At 37.2% G+C, this 13148-nt stretch overlaps 1 protein-coding gene across 1 annotated transcript in view; it reads left to right on the top strand.

Annotated features, from left to right (window-relative positions):
- Positions 1–5399, top strand: part of SPINK5 (serine peptidase inhibitor Kazal type 5) — a 75360-nt gene extending 69961 nt beyond the window's left edge. The window contains exons 32-33 of the mRNA XM_060635790.3: positions 1830–1920; positions 4903–5399. Coding sequence (XP_060491773.2) covers positions 1830–1920; positions 4903–4911 — 100 coding nt within the window. The 3' untranslated portion in view covers positions 4912–5399. The remainder of the gene's footprint in view (positions 1–1829; positions 1921–4902) is intronic.
- Positions 5400–13148: the final 7749 nt, after the last annotated feature.

Genomic DNA, 13148 nt, shown 5'->3' with positions numbered 1-13148 from the left:
AAGTCTTCTTGGTGAAGAAGTGGTGTCATGCAAGAGAAAGCAACTGGGAACAAATGGCAGACTTGCTGTGGGCTCTCAGATTTGTGCATCTTGGGCATATTATCATACGGAGATTCAGTTTTTCCACTGGAGAAATGCACACTGTTCTCTGAGCCAGCTGACTTCACTAGGTTGTTAAGAAGAATTGCCATTTTTATTTGAAATTAAATATAAGGGATTTGTTTTAATACTGTCATCATTGGTTTTAGCTCTGTTGCTTTTCTGCTCAAATACTGTCTTACCCTCCCCTCCATTCCCAGCCTCCATGGGACCAGCTCGGGGTGAAAGCATGGTGACAAATCTTGACTTTTCCATCCTGCCTCACCCCACCTAGATTTACACTGTAGTCCATGTATGTTCTAGTCTTCTGAGGACACTATAAGCAAAGGTCAGAATGTGAGGATGGTACCCTCTGCAGTTCATATACTTAGAATAACATCTGAAGAGTGTTTTATGTGTTCTCATGTCTGTAGGTAAAGCACTTGCACTTTAATCCTTTCACTGAATCCTCACTATATTGTACAGAGGATGAATCTGAGGCTCAGAGAGTCTAGGTAATTTGTTTAAAGTCGCAAAGCTAAGAAGTAGATCAGACAGGATTTTAAGCTTGTTGGTTTAGATCTAAATACAGTTTTCTTTTCTCTCCACTACACTACTGTTATATCCAAGGTGGTAGTTCTTTAAACATTTGGGGATCAAAAATTTCTTTGTCGATATGGAGAAAGTTACCTCTTTCCAGAAAAGAAAAAAAATGAAGCAACATTAATAATTTGTATGTTTATTATCTATGGGCTCATAAATCTCTTGAAATCCATCCATGGATCTTACAGAGTTTTAAGAATTAAGAAATCTCCATTCAAGAAATGAATGCAACCATTCAGGAATTTGTTTTATATATGCCTTCTCTTCAGCCCAGAAAATTTTCAACTTCCCATTACTGTAAAGGTCAGAGCCTAAATTATCCACTCAGTGTTCTTTAGTCATTCCATTAACTGTATAAACCCATAACAAGTGATACTCTAGTCAAGGGAACATTGAGTCACACACTTCAATGGTAAAAATATTAATAAAGCATGCCTCAGGATGGATTTTTTACCTAAAGGAACTGGGAATATATATTACGGAGAGAAGATCCAGGCTATCCAAGCAAGAGAGAATAGTACTGGTTTCTGTGTTCTCAGAGGAAGTTAGAGGGAAGCCATTTTGACTTGAGCAATGTCCAAAGACAAGGCAAACTATCTTGATAGATAGTGAGTTTCTCATCACAGAGGCAAACAAGTAGATGTTTAATATATGATATTTCTTAAGAGAGGCATTAAAATTTCATACCTTTTAAGATTTTTCCAGCAATAAAATTCAAACTGATTATGTATTGTTATATTTTATAAAATCTATATTCTATATTTAGTATATTTTACGTATTTTATTATGTATATGTATTATATTTTGTAATCCCACATTATCTAGTTTTCCCATCTGTAAAATAATGGCTTTGGACTAGATAGTTTCCAGGTTTATTTCCAATGTTGAACAATTTCATAAGTAGATAGGTGGATTGAAATGCGATGGAATGGATCTAGGACTGGGGAATGAATTTGGAGCTGAATCTGAAGAGAGGACTGAACCTGGGTGATCCCTACTGGAAAATAGTTGAATTCAGATCCCAGGTCCTACCTTTAATTTCAGTTCTGGTGTGATGCCCAGATGTCACCCACATTGATCCTTGTTGTTGTTTTCTCATTATAACTGTGAGTTTTTCCAGCCTTTAAATTTCCTCTGTTCTGTTTTAGAATACGCCAGACTAGCACACACATACGCAGTGAAGGGAGGTGTGAAGAGAACAGCACCCCAGGAACAACACCTCTCGATGTGCCAGCATCTGTAAGTACACCACATTCGTGATTACAGTGTCAGAGCCACACTGGTTCTGGTCAGAGCAGTGGTTCTGCTTCTGTGTCTTCCACTGGCTGATGGACGTTTCTCGGCTAGGGAAGTGATACTGGGTCACGTGACCCCAGAACTGGTCACGTCTTCCTTGTGAAGATAATTAATTACTGAAATATGCAGGGATAATAATATAATAGTTAATATTTTAAAATATTTACTGTTTACTGGGATCATTAATAGATTGTTTATAAGCAATGTCCCTGACATACGACTTTTGCAAAGTAGGTTTTATTTTCTGTGATCTACCATAAAAAGACAGGACAAAGATTGAGAGTGGTCACACAGTGACAGAACCAAATTTCAACCATTTCTGTGTAAGCCACATGTTCTTGCACTTCATAGTGCATTAAGCTGTTTCCCGGCATGAACAGCTGGTCTTTCTTAAATCCCTGCAAAGACGTTTTGACACACATTATTGGGTTTGCCATTCTCCCTGATGATTGCATTTGAGGATGCTCTTCCTCAGGCAAGATGATATGTAACTTGGGGGAAAATGTAGGAATTTTCAAATAAGAGAAACTATTCAGGTAACTAGGGGTTTAAATTTCAGTTTTTTATATTCCTCATATATGAGACCTTTGGCAAATCAAAGATCTAAACCAAAGATCTCACCAAGTTATTGAAAATATTCAATAAATACTGACTTTTAAGTATTTGGCACAGTGTCTACAAACTAATGGCATTTATTATTATTATGTTGAAGAGACCAAAGTATGAAGTTAGACAAAGAGTCCATAGTATAAACTTAGAGTAACAGACCCTGATAGAGTGCTTATGTATTTTTAATAATATTAACAAATTATAGCTTAATAAATTTACATTCGATGTTAAAATATATATTTGTATTCAATAAAACAAAATATTTTAATCAATTACATTTACTAAAAAAATATTTCTTATTATTCACAACTGGTTTCATGCCACTCCACTGCCGTAAAAAGCTTTGGCAATAATGGAATTGGAAACCTCTCTGCCAGATTTGGGGCTCCGAAGCAACACTAGATGAGACCATGTTCAAAAGAACTACTCAGTGAGCCTTGACATGGCAAACTGGAAAAATAAGAGACGTAAGCTAGGTGTTTTGGGTTTTACGTTAGCAGCTAGAAGGCCAGGTAGAGTAGGCAGAGTATAGGGGTGAAATCAGGAGACCTTCCTTTTTCCTCTTGTGTGCTTGACAGTCACCTCTTTTCTCTGGATTATACACATCCATAAAGAAAAGGTATAAACTTTTGCTCTACTCCTATTATTGTGTTTGCTGTCTTATTAAATATAAATTCTTTTTTAACTATTACATTTAAATTCTTAGTGGTTTGTTCCTTATTGACAGAATATATTATCCCTCCCATCTCACAAACATACCCTGTTACATATAACTCAGGGCAGGGATGTAAAAATACTCTTTATGTGAATCCTAAAGACCACACCTCAGACCATATCATGCTGTTATCTCATGTAGACAACTTGACAAAAAGTACTTTATGAGGAATTTGCCATAGGAAATACTGATAAGATGTATTTATTCAAATAAGGAAGTTGCCAGGGCTAAGCATTTTAAAAGGTTTTGTAAGAGAGTGCCTTCCTTTCATTTTTGGGTGTGTTCTTTCCACTAGAATTATGTAACAGACATTATTAACAACAGGACTTATTTATGGTATTAGATGATGGAATAAATCATTAGAACAAAAGATGTCCAGAACATGGGTTCATTTCCCTCTGTAGGATTCGTGGTGTGATCTTGGATACACCAAGGTGGTACAGGTGGGTGGTGGCCCAGCATTGCTCTGATGACTATGATGATGCGTGTCCTGGAGGTCGAAACCTATTGCCTGAACTTTGTTCCTGTATAGAAAGATTCTATAAGACAGTCTGGAGTCTGAAGAATGAATTAAACGCCAGATCACAACTTTCCTGGAATAACAGACCGAGGATCCTAGAACACATACTTACACTTAATATCTAAGAAGTATTTTCTATTGTACGATAACTACTATGATTTATGTAACTCGGAATTTTATGTGCTCTTTCCTTGTGCGCATCTTCACAGTAGGCCTGTGATTAGGACAGGGGTTATTATCTTTCCCATTTTATAGAAAATCAGCCCGGGGAAGATCCTGCAATTATCAGAATTATTCAATATTACATTTTGGGTCTGGTGTAGGTCTTCTGACTTCAGAGCTTATGCTCTGCTACTATCCCTTGGTTATCAGGAGATTCTGAAAACCAGGAGCTCTAGAAAAGGGATTACATATCTCAATTAAATAAAAATTAGCTACCTTGAAAGGAAATTTCCTGACAAAGATTTTCAAAGATGTAACAAGACCATAGATTTCCACTTTCAAACCAAAGTAAATCTCCTGGGGTGGATGTGAGGACTAAACTGGAGGTTTAGGTTTGGAACAACAGTGCTGCTGGTGCTCCAGGTGGTACTAGCTGATAACGCACAGTAATATGGAAGAAAACTTCCTGAGGCCCTTGCCTTCTTCTAAAAATCAGAGAGATGATTAAATTCTTACAACCCAAAGAAGCTGTAATAGTAAAGCATTAGTGTTGGAGGAATTGGATTTAAGTTCTGACCAAATGTAAGACCTTGGCAAGTCACTAGCCTTCTCTGGAGCTCAGTTCCCTGCTCTGTCAAACGATGTTAATGACACCTACCTCTTTTCATTACCATGAGGACCACATGTAATCAAGCACAGAGTTCGTATTTGTATCTGTCTCAACAGGTAGTATGTACTAGGTGTTCAGTACTCATTGAATCAATTGCATAAATGTGGAAGTGATTTTAAATGGTGAGTTCTTGGCAGAATGCAGGGATCTGTGGATTTCTCTGACTACAACATAACTATAAATGTATAGCCCACATCTCTATTATATCTCTGAGTTTCTAGCACCTAAACTATCCATCTTCTCTTCCAGGACAAATGATGGAAGAATTGGAGAAAGCCATGAGGGAAAATATATGCCCTAATTCTGAATTGCCTCTCACCATCTGTATATACAAAGAATTCTTCAGAGCTTATTATTTACTATAGAAAATGATACAGTGCTGTTGGGGGAATGGACTCACGGACTTTCAGTCTTTCCCATCTCTTTCCTCCTAGAATCTGTGATCCAAGGGCACAGAGATATCTCCATCTGTCTGTGCTTGAAAATCTCCTGATCACAATGCTGTCTGTTCAACTACTTGTTCAATAAAAGTAAACCCAGAAGAACACCATTTCTGGGATTTCTTCATCACTGCCTGGATTTACAGGCTTTACAGAAGCTGAAAACTACCCTTTTGTCTTGCTAAGCTATTGGTAGACACAAAATGCTCACTTTTTTTTCAGTTTCAAGTTGCTGTCCTAGTTAGGAAGAAATGTCTAGAAGAGAGGTAGGGAGGTATGGGCTCCAGGCATTCAAGAGCTGTATAAACCCAAACCAGCTATGAATCACCTTCCATATCTGTCACTTTACCAGCTCTCCTATGTAACTTCCATATTTCCATGCAGAGCGTAACTACCTCTGTGACACAGATACCATCCAAAGACACAAACCAGTAGTTTCTCATATTCGGTCATGTTGCCTATTGACCATTTCCTATATCACAGTCTGGGAGAAGACTAAGCAGATGAAAATTACCAATGTGTTGCAAGTCTCTAGAGCAGCACAATCCAATAGAAAAAGAATTCAAGTCACATGTAATCTCAAATTTTCTAGTAGGTAAAGAAATGGGTAAAATCAACTTTAATAATGTATTTTATTTAGAACCCAGTATGTCAAAACTCTTATCATTTCAAAATATAGTCAATATACACTTTCATTTTAGCAGGTCATTGATATTTTATATTCACAGCATACCTTTTTGGACCAACCACATTTCAAGTGCTACATGTAGCTAGAGGCCACCAAATGAGACAGTGAGCTAATGCACTTGAGAAATTAACCAGGGAATACAAGTGCTAGGTAGGGGTGGGATGGAACAGCTTGTAAGCTCCTGCCTCAGCGCTGAAACTCTGTCACGTTCAGCATCTTGATACTGACATCCTGTGACAGCACCTAGATGGGATAAACACATCCTAGAGGGAAAAACCTATGGAGAATCCATCATGGTTGAAGTTGTTCTCAGCTGAAGAACTGTACCCAGAATGGTAGGTCTACTTGGATTTGGGGAGTTAACTTTGTTTTTTCCCTCTGCCCTTTTCTCTTAGATAAGTTGTTGCTAGGGCAATTACAGTTAGGATTTTGTAATCATTGTCCTTTGTAACTGCGTGAAAAATCAATTCTATGCTGTTTTTCCCCTTATGTTATCATTAAGGTAACAGAAAAAAAAAAAAGAAGGTTATAAATCCTTTTTTTTTTTTTCAAGCATGAAAATACTGTCATTTCTGGAAAGAAAAAAAAAAGTGAGAAAACAATGTTGCTATTTTCTTTCGCAATTCCAGGATATAAGGGATGGGTTAGAGATTCTTTAACATGAGATTTTATCTCCTAAGTGGGTAGTTCTCGGAAATCCAGAAACTCTATCTTCATGGCCAAGACATATTGTTTTTTGAGAAGTAGTTGCTTTTTTATGTCACTTTGAACATTTGAAATATAAACAATAAACCGTTTACAAATATTCTTTCATTATTTTTTCTGTTATGATTATCATTATTAGCTAACATGCACAAAAACTTTGTTACCCATGTTTAAGACTTAACCAATCCTTGATAATCATTCTGAGCACCAGGGAAAGTGTGGCTTAGGAATAGGATGGAGTGGAGGATAAGATGGTCTGGAGTGGGATTAAACAGGGAGATGGAAAAAGGCTCAGGGACCCAGGGAAGGTCAAGAGTAAAGTGGGGGGTGCAGATGTCAGGAATGGGATGGGTACCAAGAAAAATAGAGAGTGGACTGAGATGCAGGGATTGGGGTTGAGTGTGAATGTGTTGAACATGTTACTTGGAATTTAAAACAAAGCTGAAAGTTGATTTTTTTTTGGGGGGGGGGACACAAACTAGAGGTGAATATAAAATGTCATCTGTGTCACAACGGTCACAACAAAATAGCTGCATTAATAATCAAGTAAACTAATTTTTGAGTTGCTTCTTGAGTTATGTCTTAATGGATGGTCGGCAGATGAAAACTGGACCCATATCATTGAGGTTACACAAACCAGCTCTAAAATTCTAGACCAGGACGTGACAAATGATCCTGTGTTGGAACTAAAAAAAACAAAACTATTTATATCACCTCTTCTTGGTCACTCTCACAGACTTATGCCATTTCTCTATAACTGATGCTGTTTCAGATTCCACTTTCAGAATATGGGTTTTCATAGATCTACCACTGTCAACTCCTTTATTTTCTCATGTAAGGGACTCACCTGAGATCTTCCTCTTTCTCTCAAGGCTACACAAACACCCAAGGAGAGTACTTATCTACACTATGGGTAGGAAAAATTTTTCTGTAAACAGCCAGATAGTAAGTATTTTAGGCTTTGTAGGATATATAGTTTCTGTCACAACCACTCTATGCTGTTGTAGTGTGAATAAATGAATTTACATTATGTAAATAAATATACGTGGCTGTGTTCCATGTATATTTATAAAAATAGGTGGTGAACCAGGTTTGACCTGTGGGCTGGAACTCACTAATGGGTAGGAATCTGTTAGTTGTCCCTCTTCTTTGTAACATGTTTGTCTTCTCTTTGTCCCCTTCTGTACTTTTAAACGCCAACCACACTTCTCACTCCATGATAATAGAAAATAAAATAGAAATATAACAATAGAATAAAATAAGGGAAATAATAAATGTTGACATTTCTAAACATTTAATATGTGCTTGGAACTGAAAAAAGCACATGGCAAGACTCACATTTGTACCCCAATCCAATATTCTTTGTGGTCTTCTTGGTTGACTTTGACCAAAGCCAATATCATATTTTACACAGAGATAATGGTAAATGAAGTCAATATGTCCTGTGGTCTTTATAATGATGAGGGTATCTGGTTACTTCCTGGAAAAAAAAACATAGCAAGACATTCCTGTTCTTTCTTTGATGCCATTGTGGCACATAAGTCCCTTTTTCTTTCCAGTATTGACATGAAAGTTCTATCTAAATAACATGTGACTATAAATCATTCTTTGAGCATGAGGAGAGAACAGAGGCAAGGACTTTGTCATATGAGGATTAGTCCCAGGAAAGAAATCAAACAAAATATTTGTCATCCTTAATGGAAATTTCATATGACCATAGAGCTCCTTCCAGATTATTTTGAGGGATAATGTGCTGTCTTCCTCCAAGTCATTCTATGCTATTAACTACTTTTCATTATATCTTTGCTTCTCCTGTATCACAAAGCTATCAGAAAACGATGTACTTTTGCCATTCTAATCTGTTACAGTACTTGTAATATTTTTTTAATGAATTTTAGACCCTCTTTTTCTCTCCAACAGAATTTTCCAATGGCCTTTCAACAGACTTGTTTGTTTCCCTCCTTTACAGCTCTCTCTTAAAACAAACAAACAAACAAACAAACAAACAAACAAACAAAGAAAAAACTCCAAGGGCACCTGGGTGGCTCAGTCTGTTAATCATCCGACCCTTGGTTTCTGCTCAGGTCATGATCTCATGGTTCATGGGATGGAGCCCCATGGGATCACTGTTAGCACAGAGACTGCTTGGGATTCTCTCTCTCTCTTCTCTTTCTGCCCCTCCCGACTTGCGTGTGCACTCTTTCTCTCTCAAAATAAATAAATAAGCTTTAAAAAAAAAAATGAAAAACTCCAAATGACCTATTCCAAACACAGATCTGTTTAATTCCCCAGTTTAAATTTTTGAAGACTCCTATGAAGCAGCCACACTGTACCAGAACAAAGCAAAACAAGACAAACCTGAACTCTAGGCATTGTCTTCTATATTCTCCTCTCCTTTTCATCCTCCATAGAGTCAATCACCGCATCCGATAAACTCCAGTTCAATCCATAGTCAATCCCTTCATGACAGGCCATATCATCCTTATAAATGATCTCCCTCTACAGCCTTCTCCCTTCCATTGAATTCTTTACTGTAGGCAGAGTAATGCTCTGAAATCCAAATCTGATGGTATTATTCTTAAAACCTATAAGTGGCTTCTCTAGCCCCCAGGATTAACTCGAAACTCTTCCTGGTACAAATAAAAAATTGCTGACACTAATAGCTGAAAACAAACTAGTTACTTGAAAATATGAACTTATAAGATGTATCTCCCTCCCCACTACCCCTGTAGGCTAGATAGATTCATGAGGCGTTTCTCAGAAATATTAGCAAAAGCTGCAGCTGAAGAGGAATGCAAAGAGTAGCCTGAACCCAGAAAATATGTTGTAATTGACATTGTACTTTCAACCAACTAATTTTGTTATCAGCTAAATATGTAATATGTACTGATAAGGTCTCAATCAGCAAAAGATTATTGTATTTAAGGTTGATAAAATCTCAGATTGACAGACTTAGAGAAAAATTAGAGATGACTTATCCAACATGTTTCAGATATGGGAATCCTGAAGCCCAGAGGGGGGGAAGTGATTTTCTGAGCTTACCCAAAATCAGAAATACAAATTCAGCTAAATGGTTTTTAATCTCATGTTCCTTACACCATTCCCTCTGGCTTCATGAACCCTAGTTCCATGCTCTTCATACAAATAACATTATCTGATTATGTTTTCAGATAAAAAGGAATGGATTTTTCATCTAGTGATCCAGAATATTGCTCATGTCCTATAGAAATGGTCACCTCTGTTTATGTGTGGAATAATTCAATTCCAAATCTAGGGAGTGTGTGTCAGGACAGAGAGTACATGTGCTGATTTTTTTTAGCACATAGTAATGAGATTAGTGATGAAAAGTGAATTCCAGTGGCTTGACTTACATGAAAGAAATCTTGGAAGCAGTAATAAAGTAAGAAGTTTTGAACTATCATATTCTCACCTCTGGATCCATTTTGTGCCTGGAATTTTAAGTGTGAAAGTTGCCAGAACTTCTGTTCTGAGAACAGAACTTGCCACGGTCTCTACAAGTGAGTTATGGACAAGGTGTGTTCACAGGGGATATTTGCGTAAGTCACAGCCTTTGATCACAGGACAGACATTAATAAATCAAGCAGGAAACACCACATCCTTCTCCACCCAGAAGTTGTTCCTATGCCTTCAAAAGAGGAGTAGACAGCTGAGTGATTTCCAGTTATAAGTGCCCACTGAAGATTTGCTGGTGGAGCTATATAGCCCAATTAGCACTTAGCCAGAAGCACAAGATATTCCAGAGAAAAACCAACATTGATAGTCATTTTAATGTCAGCATGTCAAGTCGAAGAAGAAATAATAACACAACATCCACAATAAGAGCAATAGTCAAAAGCTGTTAACTAGGTTTTTTTTGTATCTTTCCTTCCCCTCTATCACAAAGCTCTAAGAAAACAGTGTGTAGTTTATTTCAGCTACACTGGACAAAGGCATAAATAATAGGCAAGAAATTATCCTTCGTGGCTTGAGTGCTTTGGGAAGTAACCCAAATAGTAAAATTTTCAAGAGAAATGAAAGCGACCAAGTTCTGACACTGCCTAACACTGCTGCCTGGCAGCATCCTCAAACGGCAAAAGACTGCTGATGCTTGACTGTAAAAGGTGTCTGCTGAACCCTGGAGTCAACAGTTCTCAATCTCAATGAAAAATCACTCTGTCCCATGAGTGGCACAGAATCAGGGAACAACTTCTGGGAAGGGAACCATTTATGTCTGGATTAGACCATCAAGATGCAGGCAGCCGCCATGACTGTCTAGAGATCAGAGGGCCTCTTCTGATTTTCTAGGCACCTGCTTAAACAGCTCAGATCCTCATAAACCCCAATAATGAGTGAGACCAAATGTCCCCAAAACCCAGCAGAACAGAGGACTTGGAATCAGTTTATTTAGAGAAATTTTATAATTTTATTTAGAGAAACAGAAGGAATAGATAATTTTGTACATCTACATTATTGATCAAAGCTCACACCTACTATGTGTGGGATCTTATTGAGGGTTGCCAGGAATTCATGTGAGATACATATCCACATCAAGGGCTTGCTTCCCTTGAATCACAGCCAATCAATTATTTCTGAAACAAGATCTTGAACCTGTAAAGGAACTGGTAACAGAAGTTGGTATGGATTTGAAGTCGCTTTGAGACAACTTTTGATTTGGGCAATGTATTGTGATGATGCTGAATTTTACACAATCCTACACACTCATTTTAAATCTTTAGACAGTTACTGAGTAGATGGCAAAAGGAAGAAAAATGTAATGTTGGTAGAATTTGTTGACAGGGTTAATTTCTCTGTCATTCCTGTGGGAATTTCCAGAAAGGAAGGAATATGGGAAGTAGATTTATAAGGTATTATTCTTGAACTCTGAATTAAAAAAAAAAAATCAAACAAACAAAAACCCTTATATTCTTTCTGGAGAGAAACACACACACAAATTAAAGCCTAGTTGGTGAGAGATTGGCTGTGAGTATGAAAATCAGAAGAAACGAAGACTCCTCTAAGTTTTCCTGGATTGGGTTGCTACTGGCAGATATTAGCAGAGTGAAACTGGAGAGAAGCCACTAAAAATGAGATTTAGCAACAAGGTTTGCTAGGAACATATTGAACTAGAAGATCCTATGGGATGCCAGGATGGTGATGTCCAGATAGCAGTAGAGAAATGAATGCAGGACCCAGGCAGCAAACTTCCTCACCTTCTCTGGGATACCAAGTTGGGACAGAAACCCCATGCTGACCCAGGGCTGTGTGATGGTTTGAGAAGTTACGGCATTAGCCGAATAAATCCTGTGCTAGAATCTAGGGATCTATTTCACTGCATGGTCTTGAACAAGATATTCTCCCTCCCAGGGCTTCACTTCCTTTTGTGTGTGTTTTCTAGGTCAGTTTTCAAATGGATTTGCATGGAGCCTTATAGTATGTGGTGGAAAAGCAGGGCTCTTGAATCCTGTCTTGCTTCTATTTAAGTGACTGCCTTTTTAAAACTGTTTCATTTGTTGCTTACCTCATAAAATTACATTTAGAAAGAAATGTAAAGTTCCATTTCTTAATTAAATAACAGTAATGAAGAGTTTGAAGGTCACAGGCCTAAATGCTTGCCCCTGGCCTTGCCAGATCCAGCATCACTGAGCCATGGTTCTCATTTCTGTTATCTACTTAGAACTTGTGACTCTAATCAGATGTTCCACTATAACTTGGGAAGAAGATCATTTACCCCATTAAGAAGAGTTTCTGGAGCACATTTCATTATAATATACATATTTCAAATGCTGAAGAAGGATTGAAATATGGGTGAGGTGTAAGTACTCAAATTTCACAATAGGAGAAACCAAAATTATAAAATTATTTCTGAGAAAAAGAAGTGATATTGGAGATGAAAAGTGGGAGATCGTAAGTTCTGAAATTGGAGGAACTAGTTTTGGATCAAGATTCTATTACTCATTAGCTGTCTACTTTGGTCAAGTTTCTTAATTCTTCCAATCTTTGAGTTTGTCCTTTCGGAATTAACTCTGTCTTAACTCCATAGTAAATTTATCTTCTGGACAGCTGATGTTGATGACCACATCTAAGTACTTGGAAATCATTAGGCCTATATTATTGGAAAAAAAAAAAAAAGGTTGGTTATCAGACATATATAGATAGGGGCACCAGAGAATGTGTTAAGCAGAATATCATATTTGTAATCTTAAGAAGCATGACACTCTATGCTAAAATCTGGATTTTCATTATAAACAATCATTGTTGCTATTGACATAGCATATATGAATAAAAAAATACAGAATAGAAGCATAGGTCTAGGATTCTGGAGAACTGGCTCTTAAAACTATTAACTCTATGACTAAATAGAAAGCACTTAATCTTTCTGTATTTATTGTCCCATCTGCTAAGTAGCAATAATACTGCATATTTCACAAGTTTGTTATAATCACTTAACAAGCCTTCATAGAATATTGAAATTGTCTTCCTACTCTAGAAAAGCAAGGTATTACAGCGCTAAGTATTCACGTCTGTACTACAAGAAATGTCCTCATTGCTTCTGTTTTCTGTTTCAACTTTCCTACATTTGATATCACCTTAAAACCCTTTACGCATACCATCTTAATGTTTTTTTCTCTTTACTACACCTGTGATTTTTATTTGTTCTTAAA

This window comes from Panthera onca, chromosome A1 (genome assembly GCF_046562875.1).
Source record: "Panthera onca isolate mPanOnc1 chromosome A1, mPanOnc1 haplotype 2, whole genome shotgun sequence".
Classification (NCBI taxonomy): Eukaryota; Metazoa; Chordata; class Mammalia; order Carnivora; family Felidae; genus Panthera; species Panthera onca.
This window is presented reverse-complemented; position numbering and strand designations above follow the sequence as displayed.